The 19,613-nt window shown below is 32.8% G+C and overlaps 3 protein-coding genes and 1 long non-coding RNA gene across 7 annotated transcripts in view; 2 read left to right on the forward strand and 2 right to left on the reverse strand.

Moving 5' to 3' along the window:
• Nucleotides 1-2,955: 2,955 nt before the first annotated feature.
• LOC116769380 (activator of 90 kDa heat shock protein ATPase homolog 1) lies at nucleotides 2,956-5,978 on the forward strand. Its single transcript, XM_032660446.2, has 4 exons — nucleotides 2,956-3,591; nucleotides 3,992-4,528; nucleotides 4,982-5,130; nucleotides 5,858-5,978. Exons 1-3 carry the CDS (start codon nucleotides 3,235-3,237, stop codon nucleotides 5,111-5,113), a joined length of 1,026 nt encoding a protein of 341 aa, XP_032516337.1. The 5' UTR covers nucleotides 2,956-3,234; the 3' UTR covers nucleotides 5,114-5,130; nucleotides 5,858-5,978.
• Nucleotides 5,979-7,126: 1,148 nt separating this feature from the next.
• LOC116769378 (uncharacterized) lies at nucleotides 7,127-13,289 on the forward strand. Its single transcript, XM_032660444.2, has 14 exons — nucleotides 7,127-7,250; nucleotides 7,578-7,628; nucleotides 8,059-8,277; nucleotides 8,430-8,512; nucleotides 8,775-8,838; nucleotides 9,071-9,208; nucleotides 9,297-9,374; nucleotides 9,882-10,061; nucleotides 10,584-10,811; nucleotides 11,192-11,226; nucleotides 11,312-11,372; nucleotides 11,618-11,755; nucleotides 12,188-12,418; nucleotides 12,746-13,289. The coding sequence occupies exons 1-14, from the start codon at nucleotides 7,215-7,217 to the stop codon at nucleotides 13,079-13,081; spliced, it is 1,878 nt and encodes a 625-aa protein (XP_032516335.2). The 5' UTR covers nucleotides 7,127-7,214; the 3' UTR covers nucleotides 13,082-13,289.
• LOC133319196 (uncharacterized) lies at nucleotides 9,071-9,436 on the reverse strand. Its single transcript, XR_009752870.1, has 2 exons — nucleotides 9,295-9,436; nucleotides 9,071-9,206 (listed from the first exon to the last, which is right to left on the reverse strand). It is a non-coding gene; the product is annotated as an uncharacterized LOC133319196 (long non-coding RNA).
• The window catches only part of LOC116769377 (protein TANC2), a 113,896-nt gene continuing 107,558 nt past the window's right edge, over nucleotides 13,276-19,613 (reverse strand). For all 4 annotated transcript variants that reach the window (XM_032660441.2, XM_032660440.2, XM_032660442.2 and 1 more), the window contains 12 exons: nucleotides 19,456-19,600; nucleotides 19,245-19,373; nucleotides 18,919-19,050; nucleotides 18,631-18,836; nucleotides 17,091-18,537; nucleotides 16,770-17,017; nucleotides 16,409-16,694; nucleotides 16,209-16,319; nucleotides 15,618-15,775; nucleotides 15,083-15,162; nucleotides 14,743-14,956; nucleotides 13,276-14,671 (listed from right to left, as the gene is read on the reverse strand). In XM_032660441.2, coding sequence (XP_032516332.2) covers nucleotides 14,378-14,671; nucleotides 14,743-14,956; nucleotides 15,083-15,162; nucleotides 15,618-15,775; nucleotides 16,209-16,319; nucleotides 16,409-16,694; nucleotides 16,770-17,017; nucleotides 17,091-18,537; nucleotides 18,631-18,836; nucleotides 18,919-19,050; nucleotides 19,245-19,373; nucleotides 19,456-19,600 — 3,450 coding nt within the window. In that variant the 3' untranslated portion in view covers nucleotides 13,276-14,377. The remainder of the gene's footprint in view (nucleotides 14,672-14,742; nucleotides 14,957-15,082; nucleotides 15,163-15,617; nucleotides 15,776-16,208; nucleotides 16,320-16,408; nucleotides 16,695-16,769; nucleotides 17,018-17,090; nucleotides 18,538-18,630; nucleotides 18,837-18,918; nucleotides 19,051-19,244; nucleotides 19,374-19,455; nucleotides 19,601-19,613) is intronic.

The raw sequence follows: 19,613 nt of genomic DNA on the forward strand, positions 1-19,613 counted from the left end.
TTTTTAATTAAACCGATCCCAATATCAACAGCTATATAGTTATACAATCTATGAAGGTTTTACTACGTGAAAATTGCTGACTTTAAACGTAATTAACCTTTGTTTTATTATATTATAATTATGTGTAGAGCGTGTAATAAACATAGATTTTTAATAGAAAAATACAAATACAACACAGCAAGATCTCTTCACAGAAGATGAGTAACACAGATTATATAAAAGAGATCACAATACCAAAAATTCTATCAACGTACCAAAAACATAACGTTCAACGTGAGTTTGCGACCCATCTTAAGTATAATGGCCTCTCCTACTTATGCTTTGGCAAGAAATGTCGCGTCAGTATCGAAGATATTTCTGGAAAGAAAGGCGTCTTCTGTAAAAGGCTCGAGTCTCTTCATCCAGATAAAATTGTAACCACGAGACACAGTGGTGAGTTCCGACATTAAGGCGCTTTACAGCAACGTTACAATTAAAAAGTATTTAGACTTAGTGAAAGAAAAACTAAGTTGCTGATGAATGAGATCTTCTGCGACATTATTCGAAGAGTAACCACTATCTCTTCTCAGACTTTCAGGTAGATGGCATCTCAATGAGAACTCGTGTAGCATCTGAACTTGCAAATCTTTGGATGGATTATTTCGAAGATAACATACAAACGTCGGGACCGTTAAATTATGGAAAATGTTTGTGGAAATGGAAATGGAAATTGTATTGTGGTAGCAGAAGCGAAACTCTGGATTAATATATATGTTACCTGAATACCATTTGCTCAAAGATGAAATTCACATATCCAATGAAGAAGAGGGAGGAGGCGGATGGATCGTTGTCATTCATGGATAAAAATGAAATAGCGTGTGCAGATGGATTCCTACCTCCTTGTATACATAGGGATCTTCGCTTGACGTCTCTTCGGCATTCCAATCATCTGAATGGGGGATAATGTAATTAAATAACAGATCCAAAGACCACAATGACCCCAAACACATCTAGTCCGAACAAGTTTATATTCAGGAGTTACTGAATAAGAACGGATATTTGGTGGATGACTGAAACGTGTTCCAAAATGTGAATAAGCTCCAGGTGTGAGCTGACCCTCTCATTTTTAGCATACGTCAAAGAAGTGACAAGATCGGGTCCATCTTAAGAAGTTATTCTATTTGCACTTTCCATTAAACGGGGCTATAGTGGATACTGCGATTACCTTATTAATTACTGGTTTCAGTCATTCAGTCTTTGACCATAAATCCGTTCAATGACCCGTCATTGCAGCTGAGGTACGTGAATCTATAGAATAACTATAAACAATTTAGAAGAGTGATTAAAATTGTCTTTTAATATCCTTTGATCCGCAACACAAAACCTAATTTTAATTCGTAGTCGAGTAACACAAATATGGTTACGGTTAGGGTTGCGTTATTTTGCGAAAAACGTAATACGAGGCTGAATGAATGGAAGTCACTTTAAAAGTTAGTTCGTGATCACGGTCGGAGCAATTTGGTTGAAACGACAAACAAAGTTATAAATACATGATTGCATTAATCTCCTTTTTTAAAATTATAATCGAGTAAAGCATACAACATTCAGTATACTTACACTTAGTTTACATTGTCGCACTAGGTACATACGAAACGTTTAACGTTTGTCATTCACGTTAATACTATAATTTGCGAAGGTTTATGTATGCAAACTGCTAACGTTCCGTATGTCGTATGCAGTGTGGCGAGGCAAACTTAAAATATATATACGGAAGTAGAAATTTGTTATATTTCGCTATATTTCATTTTTAAATGTATTAAAATTACTTCATTTGCTGATCCTTTAAATACTAGTGTTGATTGTTGCAACATAATATCAAGATGATGAGATCTAAGACTTTCGCAAGTATTCATTGAAATAAAACTAATTATTTCGGATTTACTACACGATTTCAATAATTTTAACAACATACTTCCGACATTTCGGTTACTTTGCAGCAACTAAATAGATCCGAAAATATTAGATTTATTTCGATATCAAGATATATTAAACGGTCTGAAACAGTAGGTTTATTTTTATATTTAAAAAAATAATATTTGGATCTTATGTCATGTCAATATCATTTATGCGAAATGTAGGAAAGCTTGGCCAATTACTTTAGCCAAGAATTTTTGTATGTATATAATTGAATTAAGAACAATATTCATTTTAAAAAGACCAAATTTTTTTTATGAACTATATTAATTTTTTTTTAATAATGTGATTTTAAAATAAAAAAAAAATTAATAAAAATTCAAGTCTACGGTTTGATTACTTTACGCTTAACAAAATCTCTAAGTCACTGAAGTACTTAAGTTGTCGTTTAGAAAATATCTTTTCCATTATGAGATTATAAATGATGTCTTGAGGGGCGATATTTATTTAACCTTTATAAAAAACAGAAAACTATGTTAGCTATTGTTATTGCAATATAATGAAACTTAAAAAATGTGGTTCATAAAGATATTCATCCTTTTATTGAATTTGATGTATTAAATGTTAGGAAATCATATAGATTATAAAGTAAGTTACTTATTAGCAACAATGGACTTAGCAAGTTAAATAATACAACAATGTTCAAACGTAAAACAGAACGTTTTTATGGCTTCCGGATTTTTAGTCTGTACAGTAGACAGTTTTCTAGAAACTTACATAAGTTACAACAATGTTACCAGATGACTGAAAACTCCACTAATTTATGTGAATTCTCTCTTTGATCTAATTTACGTTATATATATATTTATTGAGGATTTAATGAGAAAAATAGACTGACGCAACGTGCTGTGAAAGAGTTATAATAATTTAACGTTTGGCACGCTATTAAAAGTGTCCTAATATAAAATTTAACTTGTTATAGTCCTGCTTATATGTTAATAATCTACCCTTACTTCAGCAAATTGGGGATATTTCAAATACTTAAACCGGGTAACACAGTTAATGTCAGTCAAACTGCCATTGAATTCATAGTGTGCGCGACGTTTCTCGAATAGTGCAAAATAGCAGTGAATAGTCGATAGTTTTATTACGACAATTTAACACAACTTTTGTTTCAAATTAACGATATTGATTGTTTATGTTAAGCGGCATTCTAAGGTTCAAAACAGCAGATAGCTACGTATTTTGTGACAGCTGAAAACCTTGAAGTAATTCTATTTGAGGTGGTGCTTGAAAAACGCACATCATTTCATACCTCGTGTTGGATTTTGACAAAGACCAATGGCCAAGTGGGGAGAAGGAGATCCTCGGTGGATTGTAGAAGAGCGTCCAGATGCGACTAACGTAAATAACTGGCATTGGACTGAAAAAAATGCTGGTCCATGGTCGAAGGACCGTTTGAAAGAATTACTAAATAATTTAAAAATAGCCCAAAATGGTATAGATTGTAAGATAACAAATGTCGAAAGTATAGACGGTGAGGCAACCGCGAACAATAGGAAAGGTAAATTAATATTCTTTTACGAATGGGACATTAAATTGAAATGGGAAGGCGTCTTGGCCGGTGCGGCGGAGAAAATCAAGGGGGAAGTTCATATCCCAAATTTATCTGAAGAGAATGATGTCAGCGAAGTTGACGTAAGTAGAATAATTCCAATCCATTCACATTACAAATTTATTAAATAAAACTTCTAGAAGAAAATTCGCACATAAAACCGAAGTGTGAATGTGTGTATTTGTATTAGTATATCAAATTTGTCCTTAATATGTAAAAATTAAACAAATTGTAATAATTACATGTCAGCTTTAATGATGATTCTGTAATGCTAATGCATTTATATTATTTATGAATTAATGAAATTTATACTGTTTTCTAATAAGAAACCTAGTAATATGGGCAATAGTTGAATAAGGATTGTTTTAATTACTAAAATTGTAATAATATGCAAAAATATTCTATGATAATAAACTTATAAGTGAATCAAATATAAGTTGAACTATTAATTTATTTATTACATTCCCGTTACTCTTGCAACAGATGACTGTTACCATCAAGGGTAGTGGAGATGAAGCTCAGAGAGTTAAAGCATTCATGCACAATGTTGGTAAAGACCAGATCAGAAAACAGCTGTCGGAATACATCAGAAGCCTGAAGGAGGAATTCTCGAAAGGTCTCATCCTGCCGAAGAAAGGAGAGGCTCCAATCAAGCCTGACAACGTTTCCACCATAACTAGCGGTTTTAATAAGAAAATCAGTATGGAACCCGTTCTGTCGAATAATAAACAGCAAATCGGCTGCAAACTAGATACAAAAAGCATTGAATTGACGGAGAGCTTTCAATGCCGGGCAAATGAATTTTACGATGCTATGACTCGAATCGAAATGGTCACAGCATTTACTCAGGGTCACGTCAAGATGGAGGCGGAGAAGGGTGGTAAATTTTCGTTGTTTGGAGGCAACGTCAGTGGTGAATTCAGAGAATTAGTTCCCGGCAAGAAGATTGTACAGCTCTGGAGATATAAGCAGTGGCCGGATCATCATTTCTCGGAAGTTACATTCACTATGGAAGAAAAGGTTTGTATCATTTGTATTCTAAACTATGTTATATATAACAAAAATTTAAATTTACAGTCTACAAAATAAGTGTCTCCGATATTGTTACATTTATTTTATTATGAAATTTAAAGCAAATTATTTTAAATTGTAAGAGAAAATACGTATTCAGTAGAACATTCCGTCACCGAATCAATTTAAAATATACGCACAGCGAACTATTTCATCCCATGCATTATTTATGTTGGCAAAAGTTATGTAACTATGTTAGGGAAAATAAACAATATTTAAATGGGAGTTTTTCTTATAAGAAAATGAATCTCTTATTAAATATGAAACATATAAACTATTATAATGTTTTCAAGCTAAAAAATTTAAGTTTTTGATTCACAACGCTTCTTATAATGTTATTTAAAAGCACATCATCATATTAAAAGGAACAAAATTCACACTACATACCTTTGATGATTCCAGGACGATCACACCCTCGTAACTCTCAAACAGGATCTGGTACCCGCCCAAGAAATTGATCAGACGAGGGAAAATTGGAAACGCTATTATTTCAATAGCATCAAAAGGGCATTTGGCTTTGGAGCTTTCCTATGAGCGGGATGGATCATTAGGTAATAAATAGATAATCTGTTTCTAGAATTGTTAATAGATATATATATATATATATATATAACTTATATATAGATATATATATATATAAGTTACATCATAACGCACAAGTTACATCATTAATTACAACATTAATTTTCTTTTGTATGAAGTATCAAGAAAAACATTCATAGTATGAACAAATAAGTGTTATTAAAATTTTGGGATGTGAATTGTTTTACATCAATATGAAGATGTATATTTGAAATACATACATACAAGTATATATAAAATGTTGATTTTTATTTTGTATTAGTTTTTTTTAATAAGTTGCATAGTCCTTATTTAAACTTGGTGATCCGTAGATCTATCTGTCCGTAGATATCTCATGTGTACCTTGAGATAGATATCTCATGTGTAGTCACTGAACAGTCGGTAACATTCTGTAACAACTTTTAATTATGAATAAACCTGATGTACCTATAGAGGTACATAGGTACTGGATTTTAAAAGTTACTATACTAACAAAAATACTTTACTCAACTTAATAGTAATTTCATCTAATAAAATACAACAAGTATGAGTAATAATTGTCGTACAAAAAATATTTCTTCCAGTTTAAATATATAAAAAAAAATCTCTGGTAAAAAAACTATTGAATGTCGTATGTCCAGGAATTTATTTTAAATATGCTGTTATTCAGAATGTTTGCAAGTGACCATATTGTAACACAGGGATGTCCGTTTCCAGGTTCTCCTCGCACCATGGGTTGCAGCACTTGTAAGTTGCAACGACACGTGAGGTCGATGCACGCTTGTAGCTTGTGTATTATTTAAGTTATGGATTTTAAATAAATTATGTTAGACAATTACTGGCGTTTTATTTCCTTAACATTTTGTTTATATCAATTAACAAAGTATATGTATTTATTTGAAATTTCTACCCCAAAAAAAATTTTAAGAATATTAACCGTCTGAAATTAATTGTATTTTGATTTCTTTTTAGACATTTCAGATTGAATTTTAAAAGCATTCTTCCGTCAATGTTTCGTAGTTCCTCTAAATGTAACTAGATGGCGCTTTTGATAAATCAACAAAAATACCGTCGATACGAAAATAATATGCAAGTATTGAAATTATAATTTTGTTTTAGCTGTTTTATATTTTTTTTGTTTTGATGAAAATCATTTTAAAAATATTTTTCAAAACTATATAATAAATTTCATAGTGAACTGAAGTTTACCTTAGTTTAAATATGACAAATATTTCTTTAATTTTACATAATACCTAGTTGCAAGAAACTGGGAACCAAGCGACCTTCTAAAGCAATCCCTGTACGCTTATTCTAATTTTCCATCGTTATACTCCGTACGAAGTTTTTCCAGTTTCTCGTTTATAACCTACGTAAATATAGAGTGCGAAATTTATGAATGAGATACTGCTAATGCTCCGTATATAACTTGGACTAAAGATACTGAAGAAAACTATACGATGCGGTGAAAATCTTTTCAGCCTTGCAGATAAACAAAGAATTACGTTAGGACAGAAATAACCGGTTTGAAAATTTACTGTTTTATTCTAGATGCTGTGACACAGATAATAGTTGACATTGTAATAAATTAAAATATTGCGTCACTATATAGGGTTGGGACTTACAATTAGAATGAAAACAGGTTTGAGAAATGAGTAATGTTTGATGATTAATTTTAAAATCAAAATTTAAAAGTATAAATTGATGTAAATTATTGGCTGTATTTAGCGAGAATGGACGGTGAATAAACTTAAAGAAAAAGTGTATAAACTAGAACAACTTAAGTAAGAGCGTTAGTTTTCTGTCATAACCATAGTATTAAAGTAGATTTATATGTTAACATGAATCTACTATCATTACAAGGTATTTCTTTGTATTATATTTCCCTCATGCCTCCTTCACAAAGGTCATCGTCACTTAAATCGTTTAATGTCTCAAATAATATAAAAAAAAATTACGTTACTTCATTTAAAACCAGTACAAAAGACCATACGATAACCCCTCAGGCTCAGATCAATTAGTTTATCATCAACAATTAACAACTTAAGTCAGTTGTTATCGAGTCGTGAGAGTGAACATGCGCCTTTTGTGGTTCTGTGTTATATTACAAGTTGTAAGTTTATTTAAAATTTGCGTTTGAAACTGTAATAATTTCTCATAACTTAATTATAATTATTTCTAATGAACTTATAATTGAAAATTTTAATTGTTTTCATTTTGCAGTACTTTTTTAATTGACTTTTTTATATCAAATTAAATTTATTTTGCAATAATCATATAAAGTGTCAAAGTTGACTGGGTCCATGATTGCAAACACTGAACACGACCTCAACTGGGTTCTCATCGCTTATCCTTATAGATAATGTTTTGTTTACATTACTGAATAAAAACATTCAAGTAGGTATGTATTAATATATGTATTCCGTATTGTTTGATCAAGGTCACAGCGCAGGCTGGCTTCGGGAGGTCTTATATGGGAAACTCGAGACTGGTATGATTAACATTATATTTATTAATCAATATGATTTTTTTTTGGAACTCATTAGTTTACTCATAATTTTAATTTGATTTAAATGACGAGTTGTACGCACAGACACAGTATAAAATACCACTCTTACACTTTGTGTTATTGTATTAAAATCTTGTTTTACGTTATTAAAAAAACACTTTAAGCAAGATGTGTTGAGAAACTGATTTTTAATATTATCTTTATTAAGACATTATTATCTTTATTAAGACACAGATAAAAATCCTTTGTTATTACTCATCGTCTGATCTTATTCAACGCAGCTAGTAACTTGTAGACACAATCGCATTATACAATCAATCTTTTTTTATTGTTGTATTTCAATTAAGCCAATGTTATAAAATAACAATTTTAATAAGACATAGTAAAAAAATATATGTCTTTCTACTTCTAGTGTCGTGAATGGAGTTGTTTTAATAAAAAGTTAAATTTAACGGACTCGCTGCCACCGAAAGAGCATTATGGATTAATTTTGAAAAACCGTTTTCCGGAAAGTTGGCAGAATGTCGTGGATTCAGCGCTAGAAGTCTGTTATGGGAAGCGATCTAGAAAATACACTAACACTTGCCCGGGACAGGCAATTATGTTTTGTGTCATGGATCAAGCAGTAATGGTAATTACGATAAAAGTAAAAAAATATATTATACAGGTTTATTCATAACCTTTTTTTGGTCTACAAAAAGAAACACTGAAGAGAATTTTTTTTTAGTTTTTGTAGGTTTCTAATGATTATTCTATTATTAAGATGATTCTGTGTCTTTCCAGAACTGCCCAATTAATAGTTTGACGACGGATTCTTGCACTCCACTGTCATCCCTTGCGGGATACAATTACATGTTTTCACAGAGGTATGTTAAATATAAATATTAAAACAAAGGGATTTGTGTCAAATCACGAGATATATTTCCAAACCTATGTGTCCTAATGTTATGTCACACAAAACAAGGGTATGATGGTATAAAATTTTAACCGCGCATTTACTTTCGCTGTGAAATTTAAAATTGCAGGAATAAGGTTGTCTAACAACTTAGGTATGTTACAAACAACTTATATTTTATTTTTAGCATTTTATAGGACGATGTTTTAATTCGAAAGATGATTCATTTGCAGCCGTTACGAGAACTTAGAGCAGAATTTGAAATTAGACAGGCGTCCTCCGGCGTTTTTGCGAAACGTGAGTTATGTATAGTTTCCGTACCGCTTCGTTGTGATAGATGTAAACTCCTTGCTATATTTGCTGTACGGTTAATGTTATTTGCATAATGTTAAAAACTTCAACAAATGAGTTATAAGATTTAATAAGATTTATATTTTAATCTAATATTTCTGAAAAATCATTAATAATTTATCTTTTTGAAAAATTTGTTATCTTTTGGTCATTAAAATGTTTTCATTGTTATTTTCAGTATTACCATACAACATGTTGTGACGTACCAGATATATTTGAAGAGGATATGCTCAAAGAATGTGGTTTCGAAAGATTCGTTCACTATAACGTTCACGGAGTGCAACAAAAAGAAGCAAATGTCGAATTTCATACAACTGTAGGCGGAAAAACTAATTTTTTTACGCACTTAATAGCATCAGACTCGTTGTTGGTCTGTGCATAACATTTTGTTTTTATATCGACAGAGTCCGATCACGTCTACGAGCGAAATATCCAATGAGTTCATACATGATGAGAACCTTAATGAAGTAGCTGGAGATGAGGTGAGTCTTTGTTATTGCTTACACACAAACAACTCGTTTTGATTATTCACCATTGATATTTTGTAGGGATAAATTTTAGTCCATGTTTCTGGTCTCAAATATCTTCATATACTTACATTAATTGTATTATGTCCGACGATTTGTGAATTAAAAACTGTTTATTCTCCATATTCGGTTCGAAAACGCTAAGTGTGCTGTGATCACTGTCTCATGGTAGATTTACGGGTTTTGTGCAACCTATCCTGACAATGGACATTAAGTGACGTCAATGTTTGCTTGAGTTAGTTTTCGTCTTGGCCTTTTGCTGATAATATTTCTTTAGGAATTGACGGATTTGGATCATCGTCGGACTTGTCGTGGAAGGGAGTAGTCAGTATGTATATATTATAACTACTCTGCATACTGAACACATTTAACGAACAATGACAGATTCCAAATTCAAAAACTATTTTGTTTTTTTTTTATCGTACAGTGTTTATGGCTAGAGCAGGTTATGTATTTTTTCAGTCTGAAGATCCGTTAGACTGCTGCGATGTGAGCGGCTTTATAGAGCCGTCCTGGAAGTCTGAATGCGGTTTTCAGCTTAAATGGGATGTGAAGAACAGACTTACAATATTAAATAGCGATGTACCCACCAGCACCGCCTCGTCCTTGAGAGATATGGACGTTAAAGTGGTGCCAATAACTGTGAGTTCATTAACCATTAAACCTACACGTCGTTTACTAATTATGTGATTAATACAAGCCCTTGCGTGTTTTTGTTGCGTCAGTCTACACTTGTTGCATCATTCACAAAATTTTGATATTTTCCTCTATTGAGCAAGCCAAGAATAATTCCGTGTGAGATGTGCAGTTAATCTTGTTTGTTAGCTATCTGCGATTTGAACTACTAGAAATGTAAAAACAAATAGGGAGCAAATGATCAAGTTATTTATATTTTGATCGTAAAAATCGTAGTCTCTCATGCTATAAGTACAATTTAGTGTTAACAACAATTTGCATTAAATAATTGAAATTAATTGCGCATAAGAAAATGTTAATCTGCGAGTGAGATGCTGTATATATTAATTACGATATTTTGTTACATTGCTTTTGCTGTTGAGCCTGCATACGGCATACCTATTCAATAAGAACACTTAACTAGACTTAGACTTCAAAATATTCAGAAAGCTGTCTGTGTAGCTTCTATAAGGTTTTTTAATATTCTAGTGTGAAAACCAGCAGTGTATTTTTGATCGATTGGGAATTACTAAGTCAGGAGAAGTAGATGTGGACAAATTTGTAAAACTGTTGGACAATATGACGAATAGGGAACCGCTGTGGAATAGAGCCAAGGAGAGAGTTTTGGCCAGTTGTCTGCGGAAACCGCTCATTGGATATGAGAGTGATTGTGAGATTAATGGCATCCTGAGCTGCACTTTGGACGTTCTGTCAGAGGTAGGACATACTATATAGGATATACATACTCCCGTTTCAATGACGATGAGATGTAAAAAAACTCGTTTTTTTTATCTCGTCTGTCGTGATCACGGTTGCCGCTAAGTAACCGGAACCTCGGGAGTGTGTTGTTAAAAATAATTATAAACGCGTAGTAAATTCGAAAAATCTAAGTTTTATTCTTATTTATTCTTTTCTGATGAAAATTTTAGTATCTTGAGGATAAAAAGGTTTTAAATCAAATATATGATGTTGTCTATAGTTAAACGTTCTTTTTATATGATTTCAGATATTAAACGTATACATTTTGTAGTATTTTTTCCTTATCAATAGGTTTACTGACGCTGTATAAAAATAAAAATTTGTATAACCTTTTTCAGAATTGTCCGCACGAAACCAGAGAGGATCAGTGCAAGTAGGTTCCACTTGTTTCTAAGCCATTTACTCATTTCATGATTCTTATGCTTTAAAAATTTTTGGGATATTTTTTTATATTTCAGAAATTCCACAAATAGCAAGGAAGGCGTCATTTGTCACATAAGCTCCTCAAAATATGGACCGGTAACAAACATTATATTTACAGAATTAGTTATTTCGAATCTTAATAAAAAAATCGTTACTTTTAAATATTTTTTTTAATCTGTATTTAGATTGCCTTTATATGTTTTGAACATAGAATATGAAACTTAAAACTTTTCAAGCTCTTAAAGGAGACTTTAAAATAAAACGTTAATGAAGCTGAATTATTATTTTTTACTATTTTGATACAAACTGTAGGTCTTGTAAATATTATTCTTAATTTTAAGAAAAACCGCCGTCAATTTTGCAACATACCCGACCTAGTCCGGAGAGATATTCTTGATGCCTGCGGCGTTAGTTCCATCTTCAAGATAGAGTACGTGCTCCCTCAGAGTGTGGATCATGGCTGGGGTCCAGGAGTTAACGTAAGTTTTTTGAGTTAAAAGGCGATAAGTCAATCGGCTTTAAATGGAAATAGCCATAGCTCAAGCTGAAATTCTGGATATATCGCCTTAAAAAAACTGCATTTAGCAAAGATCAAGAATGAAGGGTTTAATATGGAAAAGTAAATAGGGTCATTTTGCAAAGATTCATTCTTCTTATCCCAACGAAATACAGCGATACGACAGCTACGACAAGAAAAATTTTCATCGTTACTAATATGCTCGAGCTTCCAGCTCTGTGTTGGCCCGCGTTGACTGCATTGGGGTTACAATAGAATATGTAGGGTAGTTTTAACTAATCAGCAACATAATTCAATATCTCAATAAATTTGTAAAAAATGCACAAAAATATAGGAATTTTTATATTTTTTTAATACTTTTAATTATATGTTAAAAAAATTATAACAATTTCAGTGCAAGGAATCAACAGTATCTGCTAACTGTTTGATGAACAAGATGGGTGTTTTAAATAAATACGGATTCATAGATTACTTTAAGATGAAGGATAAGATGAGATCATATAGCGAGAGACTCGCAGCATCCATTTACGATCTTTATACCAGCTCCTTTATCAACACGCCCTATTACAAAGATCACTGCAGTTCTCCTAAGAAGCTATTAAACGTGATTGACTCGATATTATTAGTAAGTAATATGATAAGTATGTAAGATAAAAAAATATTTCAATGACCTCAAAGATCGAAATAGTAATGATTTTTAAGTTTTCGCTTGTACTAATTTAAATGAGACTAAGTTTTTCGGATACTACGCGTTTTTTTTTAATTTTATAACCACATAATCCCAACGTTTCGGCTCCTTTACAGCAACAGTGATCTTAAGCAGACAAGGTCAATTTCATCTCGTCTAAAAAAAACGCGTTGTAGGCACACGACAAACTTAGTATCATTTGATCGAAACAGTGTAAAGGTGTAAAATATTCATTTCAAGTAATTTTAAATGTATATTTTTCAGACGTGTCCGACACAGAACCGCAAAAAAACAAAAAAATGCGACAAAATATTTACGGAAATGAAGAATATGATAACAGATAAAATCGCCCGAGACAAAATTGACGAAATATTGAATCATAATAAAAATTACTATCTGTCAACAAATTATATGGCTAAAGTTAGTGCGCAGAAAACCAAACTGACACCACTGTATGACTTCGGCATCCTGTCCAGTAATAACATACCACCGGTTAAAGTTATTGATGTCACACCAAAGTTCTTATTATATCCCGTCCATACAACTATTAACAGTTCGACATTATTTTCTTTACACAATGACGGCGTCTTTCGCGGTTAGACATTGACAAGTTAACAATGTTGCAAGCACTATTTAGATATAAATTAAGTATTACTTTTTTGATATGTCAACACTGACGCCGTACGGTAAATTAATTCCTTCTATTATGTAGTAAGTAGTATTAAACTGTAAGATTATTTAAAATCAATTGGTTCATTAATTTTAAGGTTATTTTAATGTTAAAATAAAAAATATTTTTGAAGCAAAATGTGTATTTATATTAATTATACTGTCACAGAAACTATTATATTACTTAAAATTATATTACAAAAACATTTTTAAATATATGTGTGTTGCATTCAGTCTTTTATAATCTTTCAAATCTTTTGCAATAAACACGCAATATTTAGTTTTTATGGTCGAATATTAGAGAGTATACAATGATTTTTTTTTTAAATTTAAATTTCGACAAATCAATAAATAATTAAAACACGCTAAACTTTAAAACCACACTTATACGTTTTCATTAAACTTTAGTCTTACTGTAATAAATAAAATTAGCAAGAGAATGGGCAAAAATGAGTTTAACTCAAAAAAAAAAAAACAATAACAAAATTGCAATAATTTAGATTATATGGCAAAATTATGAAGAATGCATTATAAATGGCAAGCGATATATATTCGAGTGAGTGATCTTTACAGGAGTACAAAGAAATATAATTATTTACAAATTGTGGACCACAAGATATGTGTATACATGGCTTATTAAATCTAAGCGTTGATGAAATTATAAAATCAAACAACCATTTACGCACTAACCGAACTTTCTACTTATAATAAGACCATACATTTACACAAAACAAATAAGATATAAAAGAATACGACATTTTTAAAACGTTTTGATCCACCATTTTGTCAACCTCTGATCTGGCATGACACACAAGTAACGAACACCTTGAAAAAATGATTTTTTTTTCCAAGTTTTCAATAATACTTATTAAAAAATCTTAATCTTCCACGTTAAGTAACTAAAGCTATAAATAATTATGAAAATTTAAGTAGTTTCGTTGAAAACAATAGTCATAATAAGGCCACGGATAGACACAACGAAACAGTTGACGCGATTATTAAATACAGGAACATAAAGCCAATATCAAGACAATTGATCTTAAATGTATATAATTATATTCATAATAGCAAAAACTTGCTGTTTTTTTTTGTTGTAGTAACAGATAATCTTGAACTTAGTTCAATATTAATATAGTAATTTGTATAAATCATCTATAGTTCACAATATATAATATATGCATATAGCATGCAGTAATACTATAAACAACAAACAGAGTTAACAATGATTTAAGGCATGTTAAGACTAATGCTGTCAAAATTTCTTAAAGATCGTGTGTCACCGTTTAAACTTTGTGTACCGGCATTAATACGCGTCAGAATTTCTTGTTGAAGGGCTTTCAAGGTTCTCATGGCTGATAGATCTGTCTGTGGAGCGAGGAGTAAAGCTCGTCTAGCATGAGGAAGAGCATCTGATGGTTTGTTCAGAGCAAGTATCGCTCTCGCCATGGCGTAGGAACATTCGAAAGCGTTCGGACGTAACACGGACGCGCGGGCGGCTAAATCCAAAGCCTCCGATGGTTCCTGAAATTAGATAAAATATTTAGAAACTGGTTAGATTAAATGACAAAATATGTAATTGTATTAAAACCTACATTAAGTTTTCGTTTGCATCTCGATAAATTTAGCAGCAGATTGGTTTTAAGCTGCACGAAAACGTTCAAGTGTTCCTGGGCGTTGGTGACGTCATCGCTGATGAGGGGAGAGATCTTCTTGAGGGCGTATTGATATCTATGAGCAGCTTCAGACGGTCTGTTCTTGCGGTATAAAATGTTACCGTCTTCCAGAAGTTTGTTAAGTAGGATGAGCCTGTAAATAATATAATGTTTTTCAATAAAACTTTGTGTTGATGTTCAAATATTTGTATATTTTTGGTGAATGTACATACATTTTTATCAAAATTAATCTGGTTTGTTAGGTAATTGTAATACTCACATAAATTCTGGTTTTCCTGACGCCATTACCCATGTCGTTGGACCGAGTTTCGCTCCTTTCCGTAGAAAGCAATTTACGATCTGCAGATAAAATTTTTAACATTAATAACTTTTTAGTAAGATACAGGTTTAGAAAATGAAATAACAATAAGGAACAACAACGTTTTTAGTCGCCAAGTGTTGTTGATACAGATAGTTAAATTTCAATAAACATAGACTTTGAGGAATCAATTTTATTATATAAATCATTATTTAAATTTTTCGTTTGTCGAAAATTTTAATCAGTACTCCTGTTAATGGTATGACAAATAAAGGATACCTGTGAATCAATCAATATTCTATCAATATACAGCACTAAAGATATCTTGTGATTATATTTTTATGTATATGGCTCAAGGAGATGCTAGTTATAGATTATATTGCATAAATTAATCTTTTAAAGTTGTTTTGGGTCAATATTCTCTCACCATGTACATGTCTAAGCGAAATGAGTTATCTAATAACTTCACTATCCAATTTAGTTCCCACAAACTTACCGGTACATTCCTCTGTCCGATGGCGCGATCTAATGGTCGTAAGCCGCTGTGGTCTCCACGTTCTAGTGATGCGCCACGTTCTAAAAGAAGTTCCGCTAACTCCGCAGGTCCACCGCAAGCTAGTCCTAACGGTGTACGGCCGCTACTGTCAGCTTGCTCTGAAGAGGATACAAATAATATGTTACATAAGCTACCACATAGAAAAAGTCGCAATACTAAGGAATCAGAAAATAAGATGAGAGAAATGTCTACTTGTAACGCTTTTCTGAACTCAGATAGAGCGGCAAGCATAAAAAATATACCGAACTAAATTTAAAATTGGTTTAGGTATAATTTCTCTTGTAATATTTTGATTGATATAAATTTGTGCACAAAGTTTTTTTAACTACTTCCGAATTTTCCAACTTTAGGGCTATATAAATATTATTTCTAAATTTTTCTGAAAAAAGTCAAAGAACAACAAACATCCATTTTTCTATTCTTTCAAGCTTCACTTTTAGTTTAATTCATGTGGCGGTTGCCACTAAGGGGTACTTCTAAAGTGTTATTTTATGTGTAATATTATTTTGGGTAGATATTCTCAATATTTACCTATATTTGCTCCTTTGTCTAAAAGCATTACTACTGTGGGTATTCTAGATCTCAGACTTGCCCAACCTAAAGCAGATATGCCATCACCATCCACAGCATTGGGATCAGCTCCTAGAATATTATTTGAACCAAATAAATAATCAAATGCTAACATAATCATCGTATCAATAATTAATATAATGTAATATATGATGACCTACCATGACCTAAAAGCATTTCAACAACATCTGAATGACCCTCCGCAGCTGCTAAAATTAATGGTATTTTCCCACTCGACCCCATAACATCAGCTCCAGAATCCAGGAGTCGTAAAACTAATGCTGTTCTGCCATTTTTAGCTGCTAGGGCCAAAGGTGACATTTGTCTGGCATTTAATGAGTATGGCGTAGCTCCGCGAATCAGCAGAGCATCAGCGATGGCAGCGTTACCAGTAGAGCAAGCAGCTGTCAGTGCTGTCTCACCTGTTACTGGACAAATACCGTCGGGCTACGGAAAAAAATGTCAAAATAAATTAATTGTTGATTTATTAAAGTTCGTTGTTATATGAAATATGTTACTCACGATTAATTCAGCTGTATCTAGAAGATACTCGACAATATCCAAATGACCGTTTTGAGCTGCCGCTATCAGAGCATGTCTTGATCCGGGAACTAGTTGTTCAATGTTGCCTTCGTCTATTTCTATTGAGTTTCGATCGTCTTTACCAGTTTGACAACCCAGTAGGTAAATTACTGTATCTCTATGACCATTCTTTGCTGCGTGGACGAGAGGTGTTTGTTCGGCTGTATCAGTGTGACTTAAAGATGCGCCTTAAATGATAAAACATTCATAAATTTATGTAATTATTACGAGAAACAGTACAGATAGACAATATAAACTTACCTGATGCTATCAACATCCTGGCAACATCGGTGTGACCTCTCTGACAAGCTAATGATAAAGCTGAACATCCTTGCGAGTTTGTCATTTCTAAATCAGCTCCAAATTCAATCAGTAATCCAACCATTGATATAATTCCTTGATATGCATACATACATAATAGAGGAGCATTTCCAAGACAATCAGTAATTTGATTAGGTGATCCACCAGCCAGCAGCATGAGACGCGATACTTTTACATTTGGAGTATATACGTTACGTAAATTAGCTACTGCTTCGCCTACATTCGAAGAGCTCGACGCTACCATCATTGCTTGTAAATCTCTCGGACATAGTCCTAACTGTGCTGGTCCCATATTTCTGTACATATGAGCTTTTAAAATGTGGTGTCCGAGTTCCATAGACTTTTCTGGGTCTAGAGGCGCTTGCACTCTAGCAAGTCTAAAAGCAATACCGCAGTGACCAGCCCGCAGGTCACATAGAAATTTTGGACTCTCATTATCATCGCGTCGTATTAACCATTCTCTGAATGATGGGTGGAAGAACATGTAAGTATTATCGATTCTTTTCACCAAGAAATCGGATAGGCTTTCAAATCTGTGACAAAATTCTTCCCACGGCAAGTAAGTGTCGACAAGAAGAGAATTTACAGAGTAATAAATCTCTACCAAGGTGAGAGGATACAGTGCTGCTAGACAAACACTTAAAATGTGGGTTACTTTTTCAAAAGATTGTACCGTGGGGAATCTTAAATTGAATTGCAGCAAAAATATTTGAGCTAACGAAATTGGCACAACTTTGTAGTTAGTCGACTTTACGACTATATGACTGCGTTCAAGAAGGTCTAAAATTAATTTTAGAAACAGGAATGACCCTTGACTGAGATGAATAACATATTGGGCAAACTTCAGGACAGAATTATGAACTCCTTCGGATTTCCCCGTGGAACTTTTAATATTTGTTTCTATAATTGGGGCTGCTTGTACCCTAGCATTAAAATATTCCAATAAATCTTTTTGGACATTGTCACATTCATTTAGACTGAACCTTGTGTATGGTAGTTGCTTTGTTAGTTCCAGAAATTGACTTCTTATGGTGGCTACAACTTTAAGCCATGCTGGCATTTCTGGTACATGTCTTATAAGAAATGAAGCGACAGTATAACCGTGATCGGGTCGGTGATATTCAGCTTCACAGAGCCCATCAACAAGTATAATACTATTACTTGAATCTATACTTCCATTTCTTCTTAATATTATAAGAGGTTCTATAATGCCTCTCATAAAGGCTAAGTCTGGATCGGCTATACATTCTTTTAATGAAAGGCAGGACAGCAAATGTGGTTCGCTAAGTAAGTATTCTCTATATGCCTGTAGTCTTGGTGCTTGACATAGTTGGGCGGCCAGGGAATGTACAAATTCGCCAACAAGGCAAGTGCTGTTGTTGTCTGCCTGTAAAAGAAAAGAACAAATATTGTATAAAAAATATTCTTCCTATAGTGTGATACAATATGTTTATTTAAAAACATATTTTTGTGTCCTTACTTGGCAGAAATGATAAGCAACAACTTGTGATGCTAGTTGTGTGATCATGCCTGCTGCTATTTCTTCTGGCAGCATTTCTCTAATATCTGACTGCTCTCGTAATTCTTGATACTGATAATTCCTTTTGCGGCCGAAACATGAATATTCGACCAGCTGAAGTATTAAAGCAGTTTTGCCTGTACCTGGACAGCCTGATATCATTATACCTGCAATAAAAATGTATGTTTTATCATCTCTACATTTTGGCGGAAGAAAAAATTGTTTTGTTTTTATTGAAAAAATTGTTACCAGGTGAAGAAGATTCCAAAGCTTTTTCCATGTCTCTCATAAGCCAGTGTCGTCCAGAAAAGCAAGTGTCGTTATTGGTTGCCGGCACTTCGAAGAATAGTGGTCTCAATGTCAGTTGCGGAGTTGGATGAACTGTTATATAAAGAAACATTATTTATAATCAGTAAAAATTGTACATTAAGTCTAGTTTTGGTACATAACAATTTTTAAGGTGAGTTTAACAGTTAGAATGATTATTTCTCGCATTCAAACAAAGCGCCAAAGAGATAAATAACAAACTATTTGTAAATATAAACAGGGTAAATACAATTGCGCTTAAATGTTACCTTTCTTTATTTCTGACGAAGATGACGACTGTTTGCTGTTGACACGAGCTGATCTCCGTGCTGCTGTTTTTCTGTTCTTAAAGAATCCACTTGACATCCGTGTCAATTCTTCTCGTCCATTTTGCAAGGCTGTTGGATGATCATACACACATTATAAATTATATATTATTATTGTTTTATGTTTTTATTCTAAGTATATTTGATTGCTCACTGTTAACAGAATGCCGTCTGCTCCCTGGACTTGATGATGAACAATTGCTGGCGGCAGAGAGTGACATTGAGGCTAGTGATCCTAAAGAATCCCTACCAAGTGGTGTCGCAGCATCCACTTCTGACGATCCAGTTAATGTTGACACCTGAAAGATAAAA

This window comes from Danaus plexippus, chromosome 14 (assembly GCF_018135715.1).
Source record: "Danaus plexippus chromosome 14, MEX_DaPlex, whole genome shotgun sequence".
NCBI classification, from domain to species: domain Eukaryota; kingdom Metazoa; phylum Arthropoda; class Insecta; order Lepidoptera; family Nymphalidae; genus Danaus; species Danaus plexippus.

Bases quoted from the DNA above. Each gene is read 5' to 3' on its own strand.
- LOC116769378 (XM_032660444.2), top strand. From the start codon at position 7,215: ATGCGCCTTTTGTGGTTCTGTGTTATATTACAAGTT. The intron at 7,251-7,577 runs GTAAGTTTATTT...TGTTTGATCAAG, and splicing joins TCTGTGTTATATTACAAGTT to GTCACAGCGCAGGCTGGCTT. The intron at 9,209-9,296 runs GTAGGCGGAAAA...TTATATCGACAG, and splicing joins ATGTCGAATTTCATACAACT to AGTCCGATCACGTCTACGAG.
- LOC116769380 (XM_032660446.2), top strand. From the start codon at position 3,235: ATGGCCAAGTGGGGAGAAGGAGATCCTCGGTGGATTGTAGAAGAGCGT. The intron at 3,592-3,991 runs GTAAGTAGAATA...CTCTTGCAACAG, and splicing joins ATGATGTCAGCGAAGTTGAC to ATGACTGTTACCATCAAGGG. The intron at 4,529-4,981 runs GTTTGTATCATT...TGATGATTCCAG, and splicing joins CATTCACTATGGAAGAAAAG to GACGATCACACCCTCGTAAC.